This window comes from Haemaphysalis longicornis, unplaced genomic scaffold (assembly GCF_048455015.1).
Source record: "Haemaphysalis longicornis isolate Haplotype H1 unplaced genomic scaffold, Haemaphysalis longicornis Haplotype H1 scaffold_19, whole genome shotgun sequence".
Classification (NCBI taxonomy): domain Eukaryota; kingdom Metazoa; phylum Arthropoda; class Arachnida; order Ixodida; family Ixodidae; genus Haemaphysalis; species Haemaphysalis longicornis.
In genome coordinates, this window is record NW_027526288.1 from 3,685,837 (window position 1) to 3,712,476 (window position 26,640).

The window sequence follows — 26,640 nt, forward strand, 5'->3', positions numbered from 1 at the left end:
GTCATGGCCCTGCAAGGACTGTTGCAGGTAACCATGAGCGCTTTAACTGCTGCTGTTCCAATCGTCTATTCATTCGTCTTTTATACATTTCACGTTTACTTTGATAGCCCATTTTATTAGCAGTTTTCTTTATCTTGCCACTTTTTCTGAACAATTAAATTTTTGGCGCTCGCTGCCCTCAGTTGGCCAGCCTTGTGCCAATGAGCTGACAATTATCGTCATCAAAACAGTAAAACCATACTTCTTCTAAATTTTACCTACTGGAAAGAGCCCGCTGTGACTGTACTGCGACGTGTCAAAACGTGCAAAAACCACTGTTCTGAAGTTTAGTGTAGCTTAGTTTTGTACGTGCAAAGCAAAAGTTTGCGAATTCCACCTTTCCTGAACTGCCTGAAAACACATTTGCTGACATCAGGAGAAGAAAAACTGCACGTGCTTTTCTTTTTCTTCTCCATCGCAGGTTTGTCGCACGTCGCTAAAGCCGTCGTCATTCGGCATTGCAGTATACGATGTGAACTACGACGCCCTGAAGAGCCATTGCGGATAATGGTGCTGTTCCAAACCCTGGGCATGAGTTGATCTACTGAAGCTGCTCAACCACATATTCTTCGAATGTCTTCGAGTCACCCAAAAGTGGCGCATTATTCATTGAGTGCACCAAGAACAATAGGAAACTAACATTCAACGTTGTTCCAGAGTCCTTCAATGTTCTATAGTCTGTCGAGGCAGCAGTACTAAGCGACGTAAAAATAAGAAGTGCCAACCCATTTTCATAAGCGGGTGTTTTAAACATGTAAAACACACAGTCGTGGCACTCGCTACTGCTCCATCCAACAACCGGTAATCCTGTTGTGCCTGCCCTAACCTTAGTTACTAACGCATACAACTTCGCTCCCATTATTGTCGCTTTTTGGTGATCGTAGGCTACAAGGAATGTGGAAAGGGTTTTTATGCTACTGGGATTGCAGCATCAACAAATGACGCAGTGTTTCAATCATTGTTGCGGGGCGGGACACGTAAAACGAAACCATGTTGTGTCAAAATCATGTGGCACGGTAAACATTTCCAAGTATTGTAAATTGTGTCTCCCTCCGCTACACCACGCCTATGATGAGAGGCCAGCTGTAGCTCTCGTGTACAGTGTCCAGGTTCGGGGTGTTGCCGAGCGTGAGAAAGAATGCGACAATTTCAGTGTTTTCTGGAGCACACACTGCGAGCGTTGTGGCAGGGCCAGCGCTTAGCCTCGTGGCACCATCCAACGTTGTGCAGGTAGAACTTGTGGCGGACACTGGGCCGGGTGACTTGAGAAGTAATTAACAAATTAGTGCCATTAGATGCTGTTGACTCGGTATAATGTATAACTCAACTCAACTCGGTATAACTCAACTAGGAGCTTGTCTGGAAAACCAAGACTGCTTGCGTGGATTGGCAACGCAGCAACACTCTGAAATGAATAAGATGGCTGAGGAAGCAGCACAGCTATATATACATGGATTGATGCTTCTTTGTAGGTTGGTTTGCCACTGGTGGCCAACAAATTTTAGCTTTTAGTACTTCCACCTTCCCTACTTTTCCGATTTACTGTCACACAGGTTTTCACAAGGAAGCCAAAAGTTGGCAAAGCTCATGTTTTAATCAGCAGAGCAGATAACACACATGAGAACTATTTTTATTTTCCATCACATGTTGGCCAACACGCAGCCTCTTTTGCAACAAGATATTTTTGTACAGCTTTTTCAATACCCCGAAATGTGAAATGGAAGCTACACTGAAAGAACTTGGGATAAAGTACAGAACTGACACGAATTCTTTATGCGCGAAATGATCCCTAGAACATTCTTTCTCTGTACAGCATGAGCTCCACAGATACGTAACACAGCAAATGACTGCACATGTCCTCAACAATGAAAATCGGCCAGCAAGGAACTCCAAATAGCAGACATTCTGCGCAGCCGACCAACAACAACCCCTGTGTATTGCAGCACAAGAACCATAATGACAACATATCACAGACACAACACAGAGAGAACGTACAGTAAAAACCCATCAACGCGTTAGTCAACACTTTCTTTTTAAGCAGCTCTAAGCAAGGACTTCACAAGGCATGTCAAGAGAGGAGCTAAAATGTGGATGTTGAACGCAAGCTTGGAATGCCTTTATCCAAATTGGCATGAATGCAAATCGGCTTAAAACGAAGAAGTACGCATTACTGAAGGAAGTTGCTTCTTACGTTCATTCCAGCTGCCGTTTGTGTGACTTAAAGTTCCCTTCTATAGAATCTTTCAATTGTACCAGTGCTCTATTCCTTTACCAAAATAAACTTCTGATAAGTTCTTAAAATCCCGTTTTTCCTGCATCACACTGGACAAATGAACGAAGAACATTTTCAGCTCAGGCTTCTATGCGCATTTAACATGCTTCCACATGATATATTATCTGAACAAAACTGCATTCTAAGCCAACCGCTTAAAATCCAACCCTGCACGTTGTTTAACACCAGGCACAGACACCAGCATACCTAACAGTAGGAGCGTAACAGTCGACAGTATGCACTTAACAACCAAACATGGGCAAGTGCACGAGACCACCAAAGAACACCTAAAAATTGTCGTCATTCAGCGCACTGCTAACAGACCTTCATTCCCAGAAACTACATTCCAAATAAATCTGCCTCACCGGTATGTCCCCTGAAAGCGCAGTGAAAAACCTTGGAATCCATGAGTGTGAAGCAGTTTTCTTGGCAATGATTAAAAGAACTAAAACTGATAAAGAACCCCTTAGTTACCAACAAGTGTGACAACAAAATTCCAAATAAATGAACAAAAAAAAAGGCAAGTGTTAAGACAAGCTGGCAACTACACAAGCTTCCAGCATTAGAGTCCAGTCCCAACTAGAGCACAAAATAAAACCAAACATTGTATTTTTTTTCTCCTACAGTTGATGCTACACACAAGACAAGAATAGGAACTGCTAACACACACATGGGCAAAAAAAAAAAAAAAGCTACTATCTGTTGTCACAAAACGTGGATTCGGATACACAGTTTTTACCCTACGAAAAAATCAAACGATGTTGCCATGGTCTCAACAACAAGGAGATAATGTGCCTCACGACACAATTGCACTGCTGCCGTCGACAGTTTATTTATATAATCCCCGCGTGCAAACGCACTCTCCCAATCGCACTGGGAGTTGCAAACAGGCCGCCAACACTGCAGTCACTGCGAGTTTGTCCGTGGTTCTGAACAGTGGTCAGGATAGTTCTGCACCACACAGTCGGCGTTCAGTTCCTTCCTGAAGATCCGATGTTGTTCCTCAAAGCTGCGAGGCAGTAAAACTTCTTTCAACACTACATCTCCCACACGACGCAAGGGGATAGAAAGTCCAGGATCGTCGTTGCTAGCAGGTAAACACAAGCACGCGTCCGTCGTCGGACCCCACAGCGACGACGGCAGAGTCCGCAAACTCCGCCACCGCACAGCTCGTGGAGCTCTGGTACCGCATGTCGGCCACGGGGTTACCGGTAAAGAGGTTCCATATCCGGACGCCGCAGCCAGGGCCAACGCAGGCCACATACCGACCTTCTACTTGGACGCCACACGGCCTGCGCAAAAAGATTTTGTTTTTGTACAGCCTCCCAAATTTTAGATGCGACTACATCTCATTCTGAATATGGAAAAACAGCGCTAAAACGGGACAAAGAACGTGACAAGACTGGGCGCTGACTAACAACAACGAGTTTTATTTCGCCGTGGCGGAATATATACCCTCGGAAAACACGAAAAGAAAAGAGAAAGGGAGACAAACAATGATCTGATATACAAGGCGCATGTGCGAGAAAAACTTTCATTGGTCAAGGTATCCGTGTTCTTTTTCCAACAATTCAATGGATGCCTTACTGACATATTTCCAGAAGAATCTATTGCCCTTCATGTCGGCCCACTCAAAAATCGTAAAAAGAGGCATTGCCACCTCGGCACTCAGGAACGCCCTCATTAGGTCGTGCTGTCATCAAATGGGGGTCAGCTTTTCCGCGCAAGCTGAGAGGTTGACGAGGGCTGGTTTCCCTGAACATTTGTTGTTCAATGTATGTGAGACCCTCCTGAAGGAAATACGCAACCAAAACCCTGCAAAAGAACGCCAAGAGATCGACCGGAAGAAGTTGACAGTGATCCCCTACGTTCACGGTGTTTCCCACCGGCTAAAAAAAGGCTGCAGCACGAGCCGGAGTGACCGCTGTGTTTAGTGCACCAAACAAACTGAGTGGGTTGTGCGCCAGAGTAAACGGGGAAGGAACTGGCACCAAGGTCTGCTTGAAGAACCACGCCCAGCGTTTCGTTGAATGCTCGTCTGGTGTGGTCTATGACATTCCGTTGTCATGTGGTAAATCATACACGGGCCAAAAAGGGCGGTGTCTGAACGATAGGCTGCGAGAACACGCGAACACAGTGAAAAATAAAACTGGCAGTAATTTGGCTCTCCATTGTGCGGAGTGCGCAGATCGTAAATGTACTCCTCTTTTCGAGCAGACACGTGTGCTAAAAAAGTATAAAGGAAAAAGAGCCAGAGAAATCTACGAAGCACATGCCATCCACAAGCGGGGTGATTCGTCCGTCAGTAAGGCATCCATTGAATTGTTGGAAAAAGAACACAGATACCTTGACCAATGAAAGTTTTTCTCGGACATGCGCCTTGTATATCAGATCATTGTTTGTCTCCCTTTCTCTTTTCTTTTCGTGTTTTCCGAGGGTATATATTCCGCCACGGCGAAATAAAACTCGTTGTTGTTAGTCAGCGCCCAGTCTTGTCACGTTCTTTGTCCCGTTTTAGCGCTGTTTTTCCATATTCAGTTATGTACCAACAAGCCCGCACCAACACACTTTTTCAGTACATCTCATTCACTCGCCTTGTCCCTCCATATGGCGTTGTTGTTGTCCGTCCACACCCCTCCCCCATTCTCCTCGCCGCGCGAGCTGCGCTCTCCGCTGCTCACCCCCTCTCCTCTCCGATAGCGAACACTCTCTCGCGAGGGTCATTGGCTTGGCTTGGCTTGGATTGGATTAGAGTGGATTGTGTTGGATTGTGTTGCGTCATAGCCGCGCCACGTTGCATCATAGCCGCGGAAGGGGGTTCACGGCACGTTTCACGCGATGGGAGAATCAACCAAACGAAAACAACAACGGAACCCCCTATGCGTCGCATCTACACAGGGGTTCCCGCGAGGGGAGGTGGGAGTAATTTTTTTAATAATTACGCGGGAGCGACGACCGACCGACATGTCTGCGCCTTATCACGGTGTTCAGCAGCGAAATAGGTGAGAGTACGCGCACGTGCATACGGCCATCTGCTGTATGAGTGTTGTTTGCTACGCTGTTTCCATTTTGCCGGTGAACACCGTGATAAGGCACTGACATGGTGATCGGTCGTCGCCCCCGCTATATTATTAAAAATTTGGGAGGCTGTACATTCCTGCCACAGTGAAAGCATTAGGTGGAGCAGCCAGTTACAGCGTCTGGTACGGAAAACAAAAGCCTCAGGAGAGTGTTCCAAATCAAGTGACGTTCTATAGCATCATTCTACGAGGCATTCTCATAGAATGACGCTATAGAAAACCTTGTGCTATAGAAGCATCTTTCTACGAGGCGTTCTCCTCGATGCACTTGAGCCATAAAAACATACATACATACATACGAGGCGTTCTTTGAGGCACAGTGTAGTTCCTGCACATAAACTAATATTAATTTTACAGTTATCAGTATTTTCTTCTGTTGGCAAATCACACAAAGGAACTCTTAATTATCTTGACCACGAATGTAACTGCATACTTGAAATCAAAACCAACATTCCACCAGCTAAGACAAGCACTGAAGGAGAGCTATTTGCAACAGCCCCCCCCCTCTCTCTCTTGCACAGCCCAGCCTCATTGTAAGGAAAGCCAGCGAGTCATATCTCTAGTTCCTTCTTCTGCTACCCTTCTCACCACAACAGCCATTTATTTTACGTTGCCTTCCCTATCCCATGCGTTCACGCCACATCACCTCGAGTCGTCGACGCGTACTCGTGCGGCGGGCTTCCAGGAGGCACTGCAGACAGGCTCGGCCTTGCAGCTGAAGGGGTTCATGGCCACCAGGGTGGACGTCACATCGTCCAATGACCGCATCAGCGCAAACAGCAGGCCCTGCAATCAACATAGTGCGCGATTAGATGCAAAACTAATTTTAGACAGCCCAACACCTCAGGTTAGTGGCCGGCCAGGCTGCACACACCATTTCCATTCAAGAGGTAACAACGACAACGAAAATGGCCACTCTTGTCGACTGCACAATGCAGACAACAACTCACAGGATTGACCCCATAACTGCTATGCAGTAAAGGATGCCCCTTCAAGGCACCACGAAGGAAAAATTTCACCCTGTTCAGTTCGAAAGGAGTAGCCTCTTGTTGCTCACTCTACTCCATTCTAGCCCTGAAAGACATAATTTTTTACCATAAAAAATTTTACTCAGAAACTATTTTTCTGAGAACCTAAAATTCCTCACTGCAGTGATGCAGTATGAGCAGGAGTGAGGCAATAAAAGCCGGCACCTAAAACACGGTTATCAGTGAATTGTTCTAGCGATGCAATCAAACTAAGAATTATAAGCCTCACTACAATCACCCGGTCATGTTCCTTGGTGGTGGTTTAGGCAGGTTGGCTGTCGCCAATCGCACAAACAAGTCCCTGCAATGCAACAAAGAAATCGCCAGAAAGCAGCTGGAGACTCGGCGCTCCGTCGCTTGTTTGCTGTAATACAGTTAAACCTCGTTATAACGAGACGGGCTATAACGAAATAATGGATATAACGAGCAGATCGTAATTCCCCTTGATATCTCCATAGAAACCAATGTATTTAAAACCTCGTTTTAACGAGGTAAAATTTCCCTGTTACGGGATATAACGAACAAATTTCGTTGAGAAACCAAATTTTGAGCTAATTTTACAACAGTGCGCAACGCGGATTTGAGACAGTGCGTGACGCGGCAACTGTATTAGCTGTTCAAAACTCCCGCCACGCGCGCGAAGCTGGCTGGCGCGCCATGCGGACGCTGTGCCCGCGAAGCCCCCACCCTCCTCTCGCTGCGCACAGCACGCAGACAATGGGGCCCTTCGATTTACAGTGGGGCTCTTCGATTTGCACTCTCGGACTCACCGCGGATAGTCCGCGGATAGTCCGCGGATTCCCCGAAGCCATAGGGATACATGGGAAAATCGAATGCCGGACTGCTTCTCGGAGAGTCCGCGGTGAGTCCGAGACTGTAAATCGAAGAGCCCCAGTGTCGGACTCACCGCGGGCTCCCCGAGAAGCAGTCCGACGTTCGATTTTACCACGTATCCCTATGGCTTCGGGGAATCCGCGGACTATCCGCGGTGAGCCTGATGCACACGGCGCGCGCGGTTGCGTCGCCTTCCTCCCCCCCTCCCTCCTCCCCTGTTCGTATCGCCGACGTCGCTCCGTAGTTGTGCGTGCGTGGGTTTTGGCAGTCTTCAGCCTTATCTTTTATCGTACTGCCGGCGTGATTCCAACAACGCGAGTACTAGCGACAGGCGGGAAGCGAAAGCGAAAGAATATCACGCTTCAACAGAAGACGGCTATGATAAAAGCCGTCGCATCGGGCGCGAAGTAAGTTAAGGTGGCAAGAGACTGACGTGTGGACGAGTACGCTGTCTGCCATCGTGAGCAACCAAGAGTCCATCGTCGGCGCTGTTGCACATGGCTTGAAAAGAAGCGCTAAGGATGGCGTCGGAGGCACTAGATGCGGTGGGCGTGCTTCTTTGCTTCATTGGCGCGCACAGGGGCGGCGAAGATGGCGTGAACGTAGCGGCCGCAGCTGAGGGGGCCATCGCTCGCATCAGGAAGGTGCATCAATGTCCAATTACGGACTTCTTCGTAGCCAAGTCTGTTTGAAATACGAGTTTTCAACTGCAATAAAGTACCGTATTTATTCGAATCTAGGCCGGCCCCGATTCTAAGCCGACCCCCGAAAGTCCGAAGGCGCGAAAAAAAAAAAAAACTTACCTCGAATGTAGGCCGAACAAAAAGGCAGGGCCAGCGTTCACAAAAAGAAAACACGTTTATTGAACATGAAGATGCGGTGCTGGAACTCAATCAGTTTCTCTTCAAAATCACCGGGCAACTTCTGGGCGATTGAGGTTCGACGGCGGAGGCTAAAGCCGAAGTGCTTCATGAATTTCTGTAGCCAGCCCCGACTGGCTTTGAAGTGTGCCCGCGATAAGCCTCGTTCCCTTAAAAGCTCCCTTGCTTTTGCCTGGAGCACTTCCGTCGTTACTGGAAGGGCAGCTGCTCGCTGCGGCTGAACGAAGTCAGCCAATGCCATCTCCATTTCATGGTGACGGCATTCTCGTGGTCCGGTGATTGCCAACCTCGTTGCGGCGCACGCAAAATCCTCTCCCGTTGCGTCCTCCAACGACGGACATTTTTTTCATCCACACCGAAGTCCCGCCCGGCTTGAACGTTCGACGACAACTCCGCAGCTAAAACAACTTTTCTTTTAAAAGCGGCACTATAATGGCACCGCTTCTTTTTGCGCTGTCAAAACCAAACGCCACACCGCACGCAGGCCACTGTCCCACAGAGCAGGGTCCGCACAATTCAAAATGGCGCCCTATGGCCCTTAAGTGGCTACTGGCTCGTCTAGTCATCATCATCATCATCATCATCACCAGCCTATCTACGCCCACTGCAGGGCAAAGGCCTCTCCCATTATTCTCCAATTACCTCGGTCCTGTGCCAACTGTGACCAATTTATCCCCGCAAACTTCTTGATCTCATCTGCCCATCTAACTTTCTGCCGCCCCCTGCAACGCTTGCCTTCTCTAGGGATCCACTCTGTTACCCTTAATGACCAGCGGTTATCTTGCCTTCGCATTACATGCCCTGCCCACGTCCATTTCTTCTTCTTAATTTCTACTAATATATCTTTAACACCAGTTTGCTCTCTGACCCACTCCGCTCTCTTCTTGTCCCTTAATGTTACGCCTATCATTTTCCGCTCCATTGCCCGCTGAGTCGTTCTCAATTTAAGTTGAACCCTCTTAGTGAGCCTCCAAGTTTCTGCCCCGTAGGTGAGTACCGGTAAGATGCAGCTGTCATACACTTTCTTCTTCAGCGACAATGGTAGGCTGCTATTCATTATCTGAGAATGTCTGCCATATGCACCCCACCCCATTCTGATCCTTCTAATTATCTCTGCCTCATGGTTGGGATCTGGGGTCACAACTTGCCCCAAGTAGATATATTCGCTTACCACTTCCACTGCCTCACCACCTATCTCAAACTGCTGTGCTGTCCCGAGGTTATTGATCATTACTTTAGTTTTCTGCATATTAATTTTCAGGCCCACGGTTCTACTCTGTTCGCCCAGTGCGGAAAGCATGCTTTGCAATTCGTCCCCCGAGTTACTTAGCAAGGCAACGTCATCAGCAAATCTGAGGTTACTGAGGTATTCTCCATTAACCCTTACTCCCACCTGTTCCCAATCCAACGTTCTGAATACTTCTTGTAAGCATGCTGTGAATAACATTGGAGAGATTGTGTCTCCTTGTCTGACACCCTTCCTTATAGGTATTTTACTGCTCTCCCTATGGAGGATGATGGTAGCTGTAGACCCACTGTAGATATCCTCTAGTATTCTTACATAATGCTCATCTACCCCCTGGTTCCGTAATGCCTGAATGACTGCTAGGGTTTCGACCGAGTCAAATGCTTTCTCATAATCTATGAAGGCTATATATAGGGGTTCAGTATACTCAGCGCACTTCTCTATCACCTGATTGATCGTGTGAATATGGTCCATTGTTGAATAACCTTTACGGAACCCTGCTTGTTCTTTAGGTTGACTGAAATCTAAGGTTGCAGAGATTCGGTTAGCGATTACCTTGGTAAATACCTTGTAGACGACTGACAGTAAGCTGATCGGCCTGTAATTTTTCAAGTCCTTCATGTCGCCTTTCTTATGGATTAGGATGATGTTCGCGTTCTTCCAAGATTCCGGTACCATTGCGGTCATTAGGCATTGCGTATACAGGTTTGCCAGTTTTTCAAGTACAATTTCTCCGCCATCCTTCAAGAGGTCTGCTGTTATCTGATCCTCACCAGGTGCTTTGCCCCCTTTCATTTCTTTCAAAGCATTCCTTACTTCTTCGGTCGTTACTGGTGGGATGTCTATCTCCTCTGAACTACTGTCTCGTTCGGCATTATCCTGTATGTCCCGGCTACTGTACAGATCTCTATAGAACTCCTCTGCCACTGTGACTATTTTATCCCTATTTGTGATGACATTGCCTTGCTTATCCTTAAGTGCATACATCTGATTTTTCCCCACGCCAAGACGTCTCTTCACTGCTTTCAGGCTACCTCCGTTCTTTACAGCGTATTCGATCCTCTCCATATTATACTTCCGTATGTCAGCTATCTTACACTTATTGATTAACTTCGAGAGCTCGGCTAGTTCTATTCTGTCTAGTAATGGCTACAATACTTTCTTTTCTGGGTGGCGCTAGCTGCGCGCCACTTTACTTGGAAATTGGCGCGTATTTCAAAATCCTCGAATCTAAGCCGACCCTGGAGTTTGATATATCAGTATTTCAAAAAAACTATCGGCTTAGATTCGAATAAATACGGTATGTTCGTGACTTTTCCTTTTTACCTCCGGAATGTGTTTATTTTACTATCGCCGCAGCAAGATGCTATTTCGCCCGCTTTTTGTTTTAGGTAACTACAATGCATAATATTTGCAGTAAATGTCGGCTACGGCTATAACGAAATATTGGGTATAACGAGCAAATCGCGGCGCCCCTTCAATTTCGTTATAACGAGGTTTAACTGTATATCTCGATTATTTGTTCACAGTTCGTGACAAAATTCCTGTCAGTGTTGTCGGGACAAAGAAGTCATTTCGATAAACCAAACTTGTGTCTTGTCATCACGGCAGGGCTGCACTATTGTAGGGCCCCTTTAAAGGGGCCCTGCAACACTTGCCACCGATTATTTGGAATGTATCTTGGGGCAAAGTCTATTGTCCCAGCAATCTTTTCCCGCAAGAATGACAAAAATCTGTCCAGTGCCCCGGTAGCTACAAGAGATGAAAAATCACAAACAATCGTTCCCTCTCGGGTCAAGCTTACACTATGCGACTGTCACAAAATTTGATCTCGTAGAAAGGACACTGACACTGAAGTGAATATGTCTATGGCCACGTCACGATCAGTGAGGCACATGACAACACTAGATGCTCGAAGGTCGCCAGTAAAGCGGTGTCCCCCACAGCTGGTTACTGGTCTTTTACTTTTGCGGTTTTTTTACTTTTGCGGTTTTACTTTCATGTGTAGGGTCTGGCCAATGTGCGGCGGGGATATTTTGCCAAATGCACCGCGGCGCATCACGTTATTCCCTTCAAGGTAGCCTGGTGCTTACGTCGGATTAGCTGCTGCGGAGCGCCGCGCGCCACTTCTCAAGACCGCTTGATTTTTTGCTTGTTTTTTAGCACTGCAGTGATATGAATTTGGTGTGAGAACACACACAAGCATGCTTGGGTGCATATTTTGGAGCGACTGACTTACTCTCGAATGGCTGCGTGGAATGGCGCAGTCGTGAGGGCCACTAGGTTGTGGGCCCGCCAAAATCAAGAACTTGGTGTACAGCGTTGATGCGCATATTGAATCATAGCCAAGGAACATAGAAACAATTTGCATATCTTAGAATTCCTAAAATAATTTTTAGGCTCAGTACAATCGCCTACATGTATTGTGCGTATGCTTTTTTTGGGCATTTTTTCCGCTTATTTAACCAATAAACTGTAAATATTCGTACCTTTCACAAAAATGCTGCTATGCATTTGAAAGAGCAATCTATAAGCTACAATTTCATGCATATCAATGCTAAATGTGTCCAGTAGCTCAAGAGAAAAAAGATGTTTTGTGGAAGCACTCAAAATTGGCCATTTTTTCGCCGTAACGAAAGAGTTAAAAGAGCCTACGCAAACATGTCCCCATGAGTCCTTCAGTAGGCTTACCCCCAGGACACACCAGCTGTGTGGCAAAACCCAATGACCACAGAACTTTTTAATGCCCAAGTGCACGAGTAGACAGAGAACAACAATGCTTGCCCACTTGAAATGGGGAGTGAAATTATTGAACCCTGCAAATGTGCTAAAAAAGAAAGCAGTTGGAAATTTTCCTATCCATCCTTACTTTTACAAAAAGGCACAAAAACGTCCAAGTCATGGCTAACGGCCAAGACGAAGTTGAAAGCAGTTTGCATGAAACGGTTATACAGGCCTCGAGACGGACTGTTGTCAGTAGTGGTATGCGTGAGGAGTCGATAGTTATCACCTTTTGCTTTTTTTCATGACCAGACATCCACTACTAGCCTCTCTAATAGCTAACCCTCCACACCTCTCCCATTTCCCTCAAGTGCTTGGAGTAAGTAGAACACAAAGCCCATTTCCCTTTAAAACATGCCGGGCAACTTACATTCTTTCGCAAGTGAGCTTCCCGTTTTAATTTAATGCGGCGTCTTATCTCCACAACTGTTGTTCATTAAAAATGTTGGTGCACTGCTTTGCCTATCTCACTAGATTTTAACATATTTTGGGGAACCTGCTACCTTTTGCCGTTTGCTTAACTCATTCAGTCATACATAGTGGAAGTTGCAAACATATAAAACTGAGGATGATGTTATTACTTTGATTTGACTTCAGAAAAAAAAAAAAAACGTTTGCATTTGGAAACTTGCATTTGTTTTGAGCTAGGGGTGTGCGAATATTCGAAACTTCGAATATTCGATTCGAATTTTTTGGTATTCGATTCGATTCGAACGACACTTTTATTGTTCGAAATATTCGAACCACCCAAAACTAAAAAAAAAATAAATTCAGAGCGTGTGTGTATCGGTGTTTATTTACAGTGGACTCTCGATGATACGATTCTGGGGGTGCGAATTTCGGGATGATACGAATTTCTGAAAAGTCCCGGCGAAATTGCATCGTTTGCAATGGGAAAAATTTCGGCTGTTACGAACGCACCTGCGCGGCCCGGCGGAAGATACGAACGAGCCGGCGAGGCACCCGACTGCCGAACGAGCAAGTGACGGCTCTCGCTCCCCTGTTAGTCACTCTTTCTCCAGAAACGGCCGGGCTGTTGTTTTCTGCTCGCGAAAATGCTCTGCACAAGCCCAACGCGCTGACACCGCCGCGAAACCACCCCCACGCTGCGCGCGGCGCGGCTGGCGGCGTCAACATGGCGTCGGCTCCAGCCGCGAAGTGGCGCGGGCGCTCGAGCGACCGCTTCTAACCGCTCTTTAAAATGCGGCTCAAGGGAGACACGAAGTTGCTTGTGCGGTAAAGGAGATGATAATGCATGCGAAAACGGTACTATAAAACATCATCCGCGCCGCTAGTGAAAGCGCCCATAAAATATTTGCCGGGGTGCTAAGCCTAACCATCTCCGGCGGAGCCAAGCCGGCTGCCTCGATCTCATCGCAAGCGTCGCAAGTAGTCAGGCCCCTCCATTCTGCCGCACGCGTCGTGCGTCATTTTCTGACCGAGGTAGGCGCTACCGCGGGCGCGAAATCGTCGATGTGGGCGTGAAAATACAGCGCTCGCAGAGCCGAGGCGAGCGAATCGCGTGCAAAAACGCACCATGCGGTTCACGCTTGGCTGTTGCGGCGTGTAGCGAGCTTGGGCACAGCGAGTGAGGAGACGTGCGCGAAGCTTTACGTGCTCCAGAAAGGACTGCTTTGTGACACGGGGGTTAAAAAAAAGCAGAAAAAATCACGAATTTCTTCACGCGAAAGTAGGAAAAGAAATAAACGAAAACTTTTTTCAGCGCTAAATTTTTTGGTCTGTGTTGGTTCATACGAATTTCGGATGATAGGAATATTTTTCGCAGTCCCGCGAGATAAGTATCCTCAAGATTTTGCTGTATCAGCGTGCGGCAATGTGCACGGGCTTGGGCATGCCAGCTACTAGTGTCTCAAGTGAGCGGCTGTTTTCGGTATCTGGTAAAGTGGTGACGAGCAGGAGGTTGTCACTGCTCCCCGAACATGTCGAGCAGTTAACCTTTCTCCATGTTAACATTTAAGTGAGTGCAGACCTTAACCTGTTGAGTGCATTGGTATTGTGTAATTCCTAATTTTACTTTGTGTGATTGGTTGTGCAATAAAGTTGCAGTTTTTGTGCCTCTAAGAGATGGTGAAAACATTAAGTTTACAAAAAACAACAAGTATTCGTATTCGAAAAATATTCGATTCGATTCGAACTTTGTTTTTATTATTCGAATTCGCTTCGAAATTAAAAAACTGATATTCGCACACCCCTAGTTTGAGCACCAAGATAGGCTCAGCATGACAATCGGCCGAGTCGGCACCATAGGCACACAAAGTGTCTTACCGTATTTTCCGGTCTATAACTCGCACCTTTGTATAAGTCGCACCCCCCCTCAAAATGACAGTTTTTCCAAAAAAAAAAAAAAAAACGTATATAAGTCGCACCGGTAAACAAAACGCACTTGTTAATTAGGAAAACTCATAATGAATCAGATCATTAGAAAGTACGGCGAAAGTACATGGTTGCGGCGGCAGCCGTCTATGAACGCATTCCCCCCCCGGTAAGGGGGGCTAGACACGTGCATATACCGTCCAAAGTCTAGACAGAACTAACTTCTGAAAAGTGGTTTATTGATACACACAGATGGCATGTATTTACAGACGGCGTTTAGGCAAAACCATTGAAGTCTTCTTCCTCTGACTCGCCAACAAATAATTCAGCAACTTCAAGTGGGAGTTCTGCCGGCGCATCGCTCTCGTCCTCCGACTCACCGATGTCTTCTTTGCCAACATCGTCACCACTCGCAGACCGCATTACTCCGGCCTTTATGAACCTGGCTACAACTGTTTTTTGCAGAAATGGCATCCCAAGAGTCGGAGACCCATTTGCTTAAAGTCCCCAAGCGACATATGGGCTATGAGAAACGTCGTAGCGGTGGGCTTCGGATTCATTTAGACCATAGAGCTGTGTCTCTTAACGTGCACTGGCCACGTGCGGCCGTCGCGAACCGGATTTATTCCATACATAAGTCGCACCGGTAGATAAGACGCACCAACAAAAATTTCAGAAAAAAACCGCGACTTATACACTGGAAAATAGGTAATTGGAACTGAAAAAAAGACAGACGAGTGACGTCATTAATCTTGGCATCACAGAAAAAAAAAAAAACAATAAAATGTGAGCGTCATCGATAGCTTCAGTTCAAATGAGTGAGAAATGTCTATGTCTGAGGGGTTGCCAGCTCAATCGGCGAAATGTCCAGCGCTCACCTTCTCAGAACAGCACCACGAGATGTGCCGCATGTCTGCAAACAGGTCCGGCTCGTAGATCATCTTCTTCACCAACACCCGGTTCTCACAGTCCCTGGTGGTGAGCAAAGGAAAGGGAACGCCGTGATCGGACAATGCTGAGTTGAAATGCGTGTAGCGAGTGCAATAAGAGACTCTGACGTTCGTCTGAGATTCCAAATAGTGTGCGCGCTCGTTAATTTGGCATCAGCTACTTAAATTCGATGCTTCACTTGTCCAAGTTACAAATTGGTGCTGCCAGGGCTCTAAACGAATGCATTTTCAATTTTCAACTCCTGTTACTTTGATTTGCCACTCGATTAGGAAGGAAAAAAAAAACACTTGGGTGTTTCCTGACAGGATCAAATCCGCAAGAAGTGGCTAATATAAGTGGAACCCCGGTTAAATGACTTTCTTGGGACCGTGCAAAAGCATCACATAATCAGGGTGTGGGTAAATGCTACCGTATTTCCGCGCGTATAACCCGCCCGTGCACATAATCCGCACCCCTACTTTCAGTCCGCTGGAAAAGAAAAAGAAATCCTTGTGCATTAATTGCCTGCACATTCGATACAGGAAAGGCGGCACCAAAGCTGCTGCTCAAGCAACACATCACATACTATGTAGACAGAAAAAGCGTATATATATTCAGCAAATAGAATACACTGACTGCAAGGCGAAAGTCACAATTCACTCAGTGTCACTGCTCTCGCTAGAGCTATCACTTGAACCGCAGTCCTCTCTGTTGTACACAAGGTCATCTTCGGTTCCATCTATACAGTTTGCGTTTTTTTTCTTGTTTTCGTCATCCTGTTTTCTCTTCCTTGTCTTTGTATGTTTTGCGCAATCGCTGCCATGGAAGGCTTAGTCAGTGTTACTGCGTAGGAGCTTCACGGCACAATGTGCACTGCCGTGAAGCTGCAGTAAAGGAAACACCCCGCGTATTTTCTGCACCCCTTCTTTGCCACTGAAATTTTAGCATTTTTGGTGCATGTTATACGCGCGAAAATACGGTACTGCCCTTGTACGTGGTCTGGCACAATATATTTTTTTTTTAAACTTATTTAAAGTAGTAGTACCATACTTACTGCATACCTTGCGTTCTTATGCAGCTTGCGACCACCTGACTTAACTGGCGTCTCACATTATTTGTGAGCGCCCAACTTAAATCCCAAATTCCTAATGAAAAAAAAATGTATAAAAAAAAAAAAAGAGCCTTTCCTAAAAGAAAAACAAGCACACAATTTGTGACTCCCCGCCACACTCTACCACAGTGTCTTGTAACGCCAGCGAAACCCACATCTCCCCCCTATCCCCAACACCTCAGAAGTGTGAGCTGACGAGCTTTTGCCCCCAACACACAGCTATTGCTAGTGGAAAAGGGCAGTGACGGCCAGTTGGACCAATGAAATCTTGCACTGAAGACTCTGGCAATGCACATGCTCGCTTCAGCTCTTACTCAAAAGCAGTGGCTGGTAGATGCACGAGTGGGCGTCAGCTCCATGTCTTTTACCGCTTCTTCAGCTATTTTGGTCCTACCACCCACCAAGTGTCGGTGCAAATTGTTTCCAAGACGTTGCGCTCTCTTCTCTGATCGCCAACTAGCGGGGAAAACAAGCCACACGAGTGGTGCCGCAGCAGCAGTGAATGCGCACGGAAATCTGCACTGTGTAGAACACAGTGCAGCCACAGTGCAGCCACAGTGCAGCCAGTGCAGCCACTGAACCCGCCGCGGTGGCTCAGTGGCTAAGGCATCACGCTGCTGAGCCCAAAGATGTGGGTTCGATCCCAGCCATGGTGGCTGCTTGTCAGATGGAGGCAAATACCGAAGACACCGATGTGTTCAAGATTTTGGAGCATATTGAAGATTCCCAGGCAGTAAAAATGAATCCTAAGCCCCCCCCTTTCCTCCGAGGCATGCCTCATTGCTTCGGCATAGCTGTGGTCCGTTAAAACACCGCAATCAATCAATCGAAGCAGGATCGGATGGGAATCAGCTTGAACTTAGATGAACACAAGAAAGACAGGAAATGTGCGACACACCACTGTGTGCCGTGTATTTCCTGTCTTTCTGGAGTTCGTCTCTAAGTTCAAACTAATTCCGATCCAGCTATGTACCAATCAATGTACCACTGTGTGATGTGTATTTCCTGTCTTTCTGGAGTTTGTCTAAGTTCAAGCTAATTCCGATCCAATTATGTACCAACTTGCACAGACCAGGGCCATTCTACAATCAGAACAGGCATCAGAAATCAGAAACACGTAAGACCCAGCCAGGAATAGATAATGGGGGCACAGCAACAGAGAGAGAGAGAGGGGGGGGGGGGGGGGCTCTTTTTTAAAAAAAAGAGTGTTTTGAACTAATGACCACCTAATATGACAGCTCATTAAACCTTGGTGGCCCCAGTGGCAAGGAACCATTTGAATGCCCATTTCAAACACCAAAGCTTAATGAGCTGTAAAATCAGTTATAAGCGGTGCATCAAAAACCTGATTCTCTTATTACACTCACCAGGGTTCAGAGTATTGGAAAATCTCAAGAGTACAGTTTTAAGACTACCACTGCTTTGTCTGTTGTTCCTCCAAAAATGGCTAATTACCTCTAATTATCTTGGGAACTAATTGACTTAAAAAATAATGCCATATTTGAAATCAGTGGGAAAAAAGCAGCAAGACTGACAAGTTTCCCAAAGTTTACGTAAAAATTAAAAAAAGTAGTTTTAAGACCTGTGCCCCCACCCCCCTTAAACAGGGGAGCGAGGGGAACCCTACCACCCACCAGACGTAGAAGATGTTGGCGTGGTTGCCCAGCAGGGCGCTGGGGAGTCCCTCGACCGGGACCAGGGAGTCGAGGAGGTTGGAGGTGCGGCCCAGGAACTCGGTCTCGTCGCCAAACTCGCCTCGGAAGCAGCGCACCCGGTGGACGCGGAGAAGGGTGGCCCCGCTGGCCGTCTTCAGGGCGCTCGCAAACTGACCCTCACAACCAGTGAGCCGTGCCAGCCGGTAGATGCAGAGGCCACCCTTTGTGGTAGTGGAGGGGGAGTCTTCCTCCCTGTGGGTGGCAGGAGGGGAGGAGAAGGATGCAATTTTTCTTCCAATAAGAAGTCAAAGAGTGTCCGCACACACACATATACATGCAGTCGACTCTCGATAATTCAAAATCGCAACCCGCTGCGGTGGCGCGGTGGCTAAGGCGTTGTGCTGCTGAGCACGAGGTCGTGGGTTCGATTCCTGGCCGTAGTGGCTGCTTTTCTGATGGAGGCGAAAAGAAAAAAACATCCGTGTGTTCGAGATTTCGGCGCCTGTTAAAGATCCCCTGCAGGTAGTCTAAATTAATCCGGAGCCCTCCATTACAGTACGCGTCACTGCCTGCGTTGTGTCGGCATGTTGAACCCTGTAATCAATCAATCACTTCAAAATCGCTTAATTGGAATTTCCGGTAAATCGGAAGTGATGTGCTCATCCCGGCAATATTACGCGCAATCCAACGAAAGAGGTTGCTTGATAAGTTGAAGCTAAACTCCACTATACCGGTTAATTGGAAGTTATTACGAATGAAAAGCATCAAGGTGGCTCGCCATTACTCGATAAAGTTCAAAATTTCCAAGCGCAAAAACAGTGCCGTATACTGCAGTTGACAAAGCAGCCGGCTGGCAAATTGAGACCCGCGCCGGCATACACACCCCTCCCTTTTCACCTGCTCAACCTTCTTTGTTGTGCACAGTGGAGTGGCTATTTTGTAACGGTGACCCAAAATAATTGCAATTAATTATTAATTATATGCCAAAGAAATAATCAACCTGCAAGAAATTTAATTCCAGCTTTGAAATCAGCACAAAAAACTGTATAATGCCGAGTAGTTTCTTAAAAGTTAGTTAGTAAATAAAAAAACAGCTCTAAGACCAGTCTGCCCCTTAATGGGAGGTGACTGTAATGCAATATATACCATTGAGAGAGTCGTGGAATTGCGAAGGAGGATGGTTCATCCTGTGAGCGGAGGACCCACGAAAACCCTGCTAAAAAGTGATGATGATGATTCAGGAAGATGGGAGAGAGAGAGAAAGAAAGTAAACATGAGATGGCAGTGCTTCTCTCCACTGCTCAGCCATGGTGATTCGGGGATATGGACTTTGGGGGCCCGCCCCCAAGATGTGGGGTAGGGTGGTTAGGCTGTGCAGGGGGTGGCAGTTTTGGGATGGGACTTGTGCTGGGTGGACTAGGTGCAGGCAGGTTGGGTGTGGGTACGTGTTTGTTTCCATGAGTCTCCAGTCTTACTCTAGGGCTGTTGTGAGTCCCGAGTGTGGGGGTGCCAGCTTTTGGCGGGAGGGATGATAGCCTGCCCTGTCTCAGAAGGGTGATTGTCCCGATAAGTGCTGGGTTCCATTGGCACTCACAATACAGTCTACGCTCGTTACAGCGGATCCGGCAACAACGGACTTTCGGTTACAACAGACCATTTCTGTTGGTTTGTCTGGTACCCATGCATTTTAAATGGAGTCCACTCCGCTCACAACGGACCCGGCTAGAGCAGACTATCGGCTACAACAGAGTAAATTTTAGGCGAAAATTGTTTCAACTGAACGTTTATAGCGGACTTCCGCGGGGCCGGCGCCCGGTGTGCTTTTTCGTTTATTTTGGCAAGAAAACTATTATGTCTGGCAACATTGCTGGCAGCCGGGTCGTTGGCGCAGCCAAGCCAAGCCAGTGGCTTTTTTTTTTTTGTGCGACCAGCGGCATGAGCGGCAGGGTAGCTGATTTCACTGTCGGATAAATTAAGCGTAATTAACACTGTTGAACACGACGAAAAACAGGCTGACATCGGCAGAAGTACAGGCCTTTCTAAGCACAGTGTCCGCTGTACCATCAAGAACAAGGCTGCTGCTGATAAACGCGACTCCGGTGAGATTGAAAACAGGGCAATCGAATACTCGAAGTGGTGCACTCGGAGGCGAGTCTGCCCTCGTCAGTTTTTTTATGTAATAAAAAACTCGGGTTCAGTGAAGTTCGGCTTTTATTATTCCCACGCATGCATCGTTCCCGTTCCGTTCGGTGAAAAAGGTAAGAAATGCCTCAAATAGGGGTTGTTCCCCATCCATTGTGTGCAATCTGCCGGTAACCGTGCGCAGTCCAACTGGTCTAACTTTCGATTTTACAGCTGACCGTCATCAGATTATTTCATTACATCTGTTTCAATGACCAGAATAAAATCGCTAAAAATGTGGAATCTGCCTTGAGGGAACGTCAGGCAGCGATCCGATTTGTTTGACGAATGATTTCGGGAAAACCTGCCTCGTCGTGAGAGGATTTAAAAGAGCCTAGCTAATGCTGATGGGCACGACTGATGTTTTATAGCTGGTTTATAATTGCGCCTAGTTATATTCTTGCGTTATTTGCTCGGCTTATCTTGCGTCTTTACAGGCTTGACCACATGCGCTAGGCCTTTTCGAAGTGCCGGTGCTAAGTTTTGGAAACGGTGTTTACGCGATTCTTTGCCCTCGCGCGAACACTATGCATGCAATATCGGTCAAAGTACTCACTGTAGAGCTCATAGCCCCCCCCCCCCCCGTCGGATACTGCATACTTCGGCTACAGCGGACGTTTTTTTCCGGATTCAGAGGGTCCGTTGTAACGGGCGTAGACTGTATATTGGCACGTAGACAAGGTTTCTTGGGGCAAACTTGTGCCTTCCAAGGAACATTACACAACACACAAACTCGAACAAGCACCAGCAAAGTGACATGCACAGACGAGCGCCGGTGAATCACATGCCACAGCGTTTGGTCTCCACGCATTTATCTTGAGTGCTCTCACTACTGGAAAGCCCCGAAGATTTTGATTGCGAATATTTTTGGTTAAACAAGAATACTCTACGATAGTGAGAGCAAAGCAATACCCTTTCCCTATCAAAGGAAGAATTCCGGTGCGGCGCGTGAAAAAAGGAAGTGCACAGTTCACTAAAAGACGAGATAGCCAGGCGTACCAAGGCGCTGGTAACAAAACATAAGTAAACAAATGAAAAGGCAAGGTTCGTGGCAATATAGATGTACAGTGGAATTCTGATGAAATATCCCCCAGTCTTACGGTGACCTGCCTGTTACAATAAATCACCGTGGTCCCAGAAAACTCCCTATGGAAACAATTCATTGAAAACCCTGATGGTACAACACTTGGGCGGACACAGTATGTTTCATACAACGGGGAAAAACCGGGGATAAACCGGGGATAAAGCGACGTTTCTCCCATCTTTTACACAGCTTCACCACCTTGTCCTGACCTTTCTTAACCCCCGTCTGATGTGGCTTGATGGCAAAGGTCCGCAAGCGGGTCCAACAACTTGCTGAACAGACTCAAGCCCGCAGGCAAGTACTGGCAGGCAGGAGTTAGCCTTCAACGGCCCCGCGCGGCAGCAGAACGCCAATGCGTTGAAGTGCAGGTGGCCGGCAGACCGTGAATTTGAAGCTTTCATCGAGCCAATCAATGTGAAAACACATGACGCAACCCAACACCCGCTCTCCTTGCCCGCTAGAACCAAGTTTCTTCCTTTTGCAACGCTCTCTCTCCCCCTCTCTCTGCTCTCGACTGCTTTCGAAGCCGTGTTTTCACTTCATTCCTTTCTTTCTTGCCTATTATCCAGCTGCCGCGCTCTTACTATCATTCATTTTGCTTGGCCTTAGCAGTTTCACTCTCGCCTTTTCCCCTATCAATTTGCATGGACGCGTCGGCCTTCCATCTCGCGCACATGAGACACAGGGCTGGTGGGCTAGCACAGATGCCATGGAGGGGAGGGGGCCACAAACTAGGCGTTAATTTTTTTTAGACACTTGGTATTCTAGCTGAAGGTTCACAAATGATGCGAGAATGGGCTAAATATAGTCATTTAAGTACGTTCTTAGCCCACCTGCCCCGTGAGACCGTCTACTAGGCCACCGTTTACACGTACCCCGGTCATACAATGCTTTCACACGGTCACTTGAAAGACATATTATCGGGGTTCCACTGTATATGCATGTTCATGTGTATACGTGTACACACACGCAAAACTTTAACCACACATGATTTGGCAGTAAATAGGTTAACCACTGGGTGCCTCTTCAAGCACGCAGGCCCCTCAAATGCTTCTTGGCACGCTACCACCATAATGTACAAACTTTTGAGTTGTTCACATAAGAGAAATTTTCACATTCTTTGCATTCAGAGGCACCAGGAAGAAAGAAGCTCGTTGCCCTAAGCAGCCCAGTGTGACCAAAAACACTAGTGTGCAAGTCCTGGCTTTTTGCCAAAAGTGGTGCAAATGTACTTTTACTACTTCCGATGTTTTAATTTGTAGCGTGTATAAATTGCCATTAGTGTCTAAAGAAACAAACAACGTAAGAGGGACGTTTATGAGCTTTTCGGGAGCTGACACTGTGCTCTCAAATATAGTAGATGGTGGCAGCAGGGTTAGGCTTTCTCACGTGTCTGATGCCACATGGACGATTCACACAACCAATGTTGCATGCTGTGTGAAAAAGCCGGTTGGATCTGTGCTGGTGCTAATTTCAACCAAATGATTAACCTGATCAGTCAACTGAACTATAGTGGAAGGAAATGGGTGGTCACTGCCACTGTCATAGCAAATGGGGGTTTATACGAGCCCACTAACTCCAGTTATACAACGAACATTAATATAGTGAATTATTGGCTTAGTGAACTAAATACAAAGTTTGGTTGGTCACGCTTTATTTCAATGACACCTATTCTTTTATAACAAAACTGAAACCATGGGAGCCTTCTGCAATATCAGACATGATAAAGAAGTATTTGAGCAGGAGGCTGAGAAGCTACTTGGAACCCCCCCCGTGTCGTCCGAAACTACGGAAGTATAAAGGCCTTTTTGTTCCAAGGACACTGTGGAAAACGCCATCCTGCTCACTGCTGTGAGTAGCCACTAAATGAAGATCACATCCTTCGTAAAATAAATAAAGACGTGGCCCTCTTTTGTCAAGTGAACTTGGTTTAGTTGTAATGCCACGTACTCATGTTCCAGTTCATTGAGCTTAAAATGCAACAAAGGTAAAGGTTACACTGTTTATAGTGGGTTTGAATCCAAAAAAATGCATTTTTGCGTCAAGCATTTTTGCGCGAGCCAGATTGTCGATTTGTTAGAGCCGATTGTTACCTACACTGTTATAACAAATATCAGATACAGAACTTTCTGCTGCCCTGATACTACTTCGTTAAAACGAGGTTCGACTGTAGTTATATTCCCGTCATAAGCCACACACAGCCTTCCATCATAAGCCACGCAGTCTGCTCTTGCCTTGACGATCTGCCAGCTTGCAATGTCCCCGAATTGAACACGCTCTCAAAGTAGTGCGGAGTAGAGTCACGGCACCCCGACTAAGATATGTTCACTTTTCCCTTTTGAGTTGACCTTCTGTTTGAAGGTTTCTGTTTTGCTTTCTCTCCCCCCCTTTCGTGCCTTCTCTTTCCGAACAGCACACTGGTTTCAGCAACAGCAACAACTCACCCTGTGGTGGCCGAGCCCTTCTCCCCCAAGGTGAGCAGCAGCTGGCAGCAGTGGCGGCCATCCCGGGCGTCCCACAGCACGCAGGGCAGCTGCAGGGGCGCCTGGCGAGGGCTCAGGTACACCAGCACGCTCCACTGCCCACACCGCAGCAGCAGCACGCTGTGAGGCCCCTCGTCCTCCTCCACGGGGAACTGCATGTGTATACCTGACACGTTACTCACTGGTTGTGGCAAATGAGCTTCAGAAACTCTATTATCCTTTCATAAAGAGCGCAAAGGCTTCCTCAAATCAAAACTGCATCCGACTTTAATCCTTCAAAGACCCAAATCAGAAATGAAGAACGAACCCATGCGACAATTTTTCGCGCACTACATGAATGCATCTACAAATGATCTAAATGTATACCAATATGTGGTTCATGGTGTAAAGGTGTAACGTTGTACTCCTTCTTGATGACAAAAGCATGTACAGTCTACACCCATTACAACGGACCCTCTTTATCCGGAAAACAACATCTGCTGTAGCCGAAGTAGGCAGTATCCAACCAGGGGGAAAAGGGGCGGGGGGTGTATATGAGTGCAAAAGTGGGTAGTGAAGACGCATGATAAGCTCCGAAAATAAAGCAAGAATATAGCTAGGAGCAATTATTAACACCTCTAAAAATCAGCCGTGTCCATCAGAATTAGCTAGGCTCTTTTAAATCCCTTCGTGACGAGGCAGGTTTACCCGAAACCGTTTGTCAAGCAAACCGGATCACTGTTTGACATTCCCCCGAGGCAGCTTCCACATTTTTAATGATTTTCGTCTGGTCATTGAAACAGCTGATATGAAATCATCTGATGGAGAGCTGTGAACTCTAAAGTTAAACCAGTCGGACTGCGCTCGGCCACCGGCAGATTTTGTACAATAGATAGGAACCAACCCCACTACTTGACGCATTTCTTACTTTTTTCGCCGAACGGAACGGGAAAAAGACCAAACTTTAGTGAACCCGAGTTCTTTATTACATAAAAAAACTGCGACGAGGGCAGACTCTCCTCCCGGTGCACCACTTCGCGTATTCAATAACGCTGTTGTTCAATCCCACCGGAGTCGCGTTTATCGGCAGCGGCCTTGTTCTTGACGGCTGAGCGGACCGTCTGCTTAGATAGGCATGTACTTCTGGCGATGTCGGCCTGTTTGATGTCACGTTCGGCAGCGTTAATTATGCTTAGTTTATCCGACAGTGAAATCAGCTACCCTGCCACTCATGGCGCAATTCGCACAAAAAAAAAAAAAAAAAAAAAAAAGAAAGACAAGGCCACCTGCACTGGCTTGGCTGTGCCACCGACCCGGCTGCTAGCAATGTTGCCAGGCATAACAGTTCTCTTGCCAATTTAAACAAAGAAAAAGCATATCGGGTGCCGGCCCTGCCGAAGTTTGCAGTAAACATTCAGTCTAGCTGGGTCCGTAATGAGCGGATTGCACTCCACTTAAAATGCATGGGGAGCAAACAAACCAACAGAAATGGTTTGTTGTAACCGGAAGTTCGTTGTTGCCAGATCCGCTGTAACGAGTGTGAGCTGTATTGTCGTATGAAGAACCTTCCCTTTTTCGCAATTCTAAAGTAACTGTTTTCCCACAATGGAAGCCCGGTCTCGTGTGCTTGCTGTGTGTCCCGAGATCTTAGCAGAGCTTTTCGCTCGGCCAACGAGTCTATGGGGAAATGCATTAGTTTTTCGACAGAACGCTATCCGTCCCGTAAACAAAGCTTCGACTTTAAATGCCACACATCTAGAAACGTTCATGCAAGAGGAACACAAGGCAGCACAAAAGAAGGGGGCTGGCTTCGGCACCAGTCACATGGGAGTGAGAGGGCAAGTCAAAGATGATCTCGTGTTCCGTGTTTTTGCACGCAGCTGTCATTGGCCGCGGCAGGGAATATAAAGTGTGTCATTTATCAATACGCAGTTCCCAGTCCCATGTCACTTTTCAATGCACTTGCACTGGTGTGTCCCAAGCACCTGACCAGAGAAAAAAAAACTTTTCAATTTATGCCTGTGTCGCATCCAGTCCCTGAAAATTTTTAGGAATACGATGCTCAAGCTGCTAACATCAGAAGAAAAGCCCCAGTTCCTTTTCCCGATGGGAGCTTGGTGCTTGCAGATTCAAGCATGCCTTAGCTTACGCTACACTGTCGTTCCCCTGTAAAACTGTTTTTAAAGGAATTGTTTAAAACAGTGTCAGCGTTAAGGTCAATGCGGCCCACAAACAGGGTGCTCGTGTTTGGGGGCTGTGGGAGGCCATGTCCATGCCACCACAGGTTTTCATCAAGGCAAGGCAGTTCTCGAAGGAAAAAATGCTACAACTAGCACCGACATAACGGTTGCCACACATGGCTGCTTTGTGGCCAACGCCACAGTGCAACAACTTGAATGTGAAAGGCTACTTACTGGTGGGGGTATTTCGAGGAAACTCGTATCTCCTTGGTTTCAAGTAACACCTGCATCAACATGCTGCTTCACAGCAGAGCTCTGTCCCCACCACCCTATAGATTTTTCTACGTCCGTGCCTTAAAATTTCCCAATGTTCTCAATCAGTAGGCAAAGCAAACCAGTTGGGCACGCAGTGACATCTGGCGTAGCAAAAGAAAAGATGAGAACCCTTTCGATATTACAAAGCACCACCCTCTATAAGCAGGTGAAGAAAATCAGTACAGCGAACATAGCCAGAGGACAGCTTGGTGGCGAAGCAACACGCA

The 26,640-nt window shown here is 47.0% G+C and overlaps 1 protein-coding gene across 1 annotated transcript in view; it reads right to left on the minus strand.

Annotated features, from left to right (window-relative positions):
* Positions 1-1,631: 1,631 nt before the first annotated feature.
* LOC144166780 (uncharacterized) overlaps positions 1,632-26,640 on the minus strand; it is a 36,720-nt gene continuing 11,711 nt past the window's right edge. Inside the window, exons 6-10 of the mRNA XM_077696268.1 lie at positions 23,901-24,091; positions 18,171-18,443; positions 15,374-15,467; positions 6,038-6,177; positions 1,632-3,603 (exon numbers count right to left, since the gene is read on the minus strand). Of these exons, the coding sequence (XP_077552394.1) occupies positions 3,399-3,603; positions 6,038-6,177; positions 15,374-15,467; positions 18,171-18,443; positions 23,901-24,091 (903 nt within the window). The 3' untranslated portion in view covers positions 1,632-3,398. The remainder of the gene's footprint in view (positions 3,604-6,037; positions 6,178-15,373; positions 15,468-18,170; positions 18,444-23,900; positions 24,092-26,640) is intronic.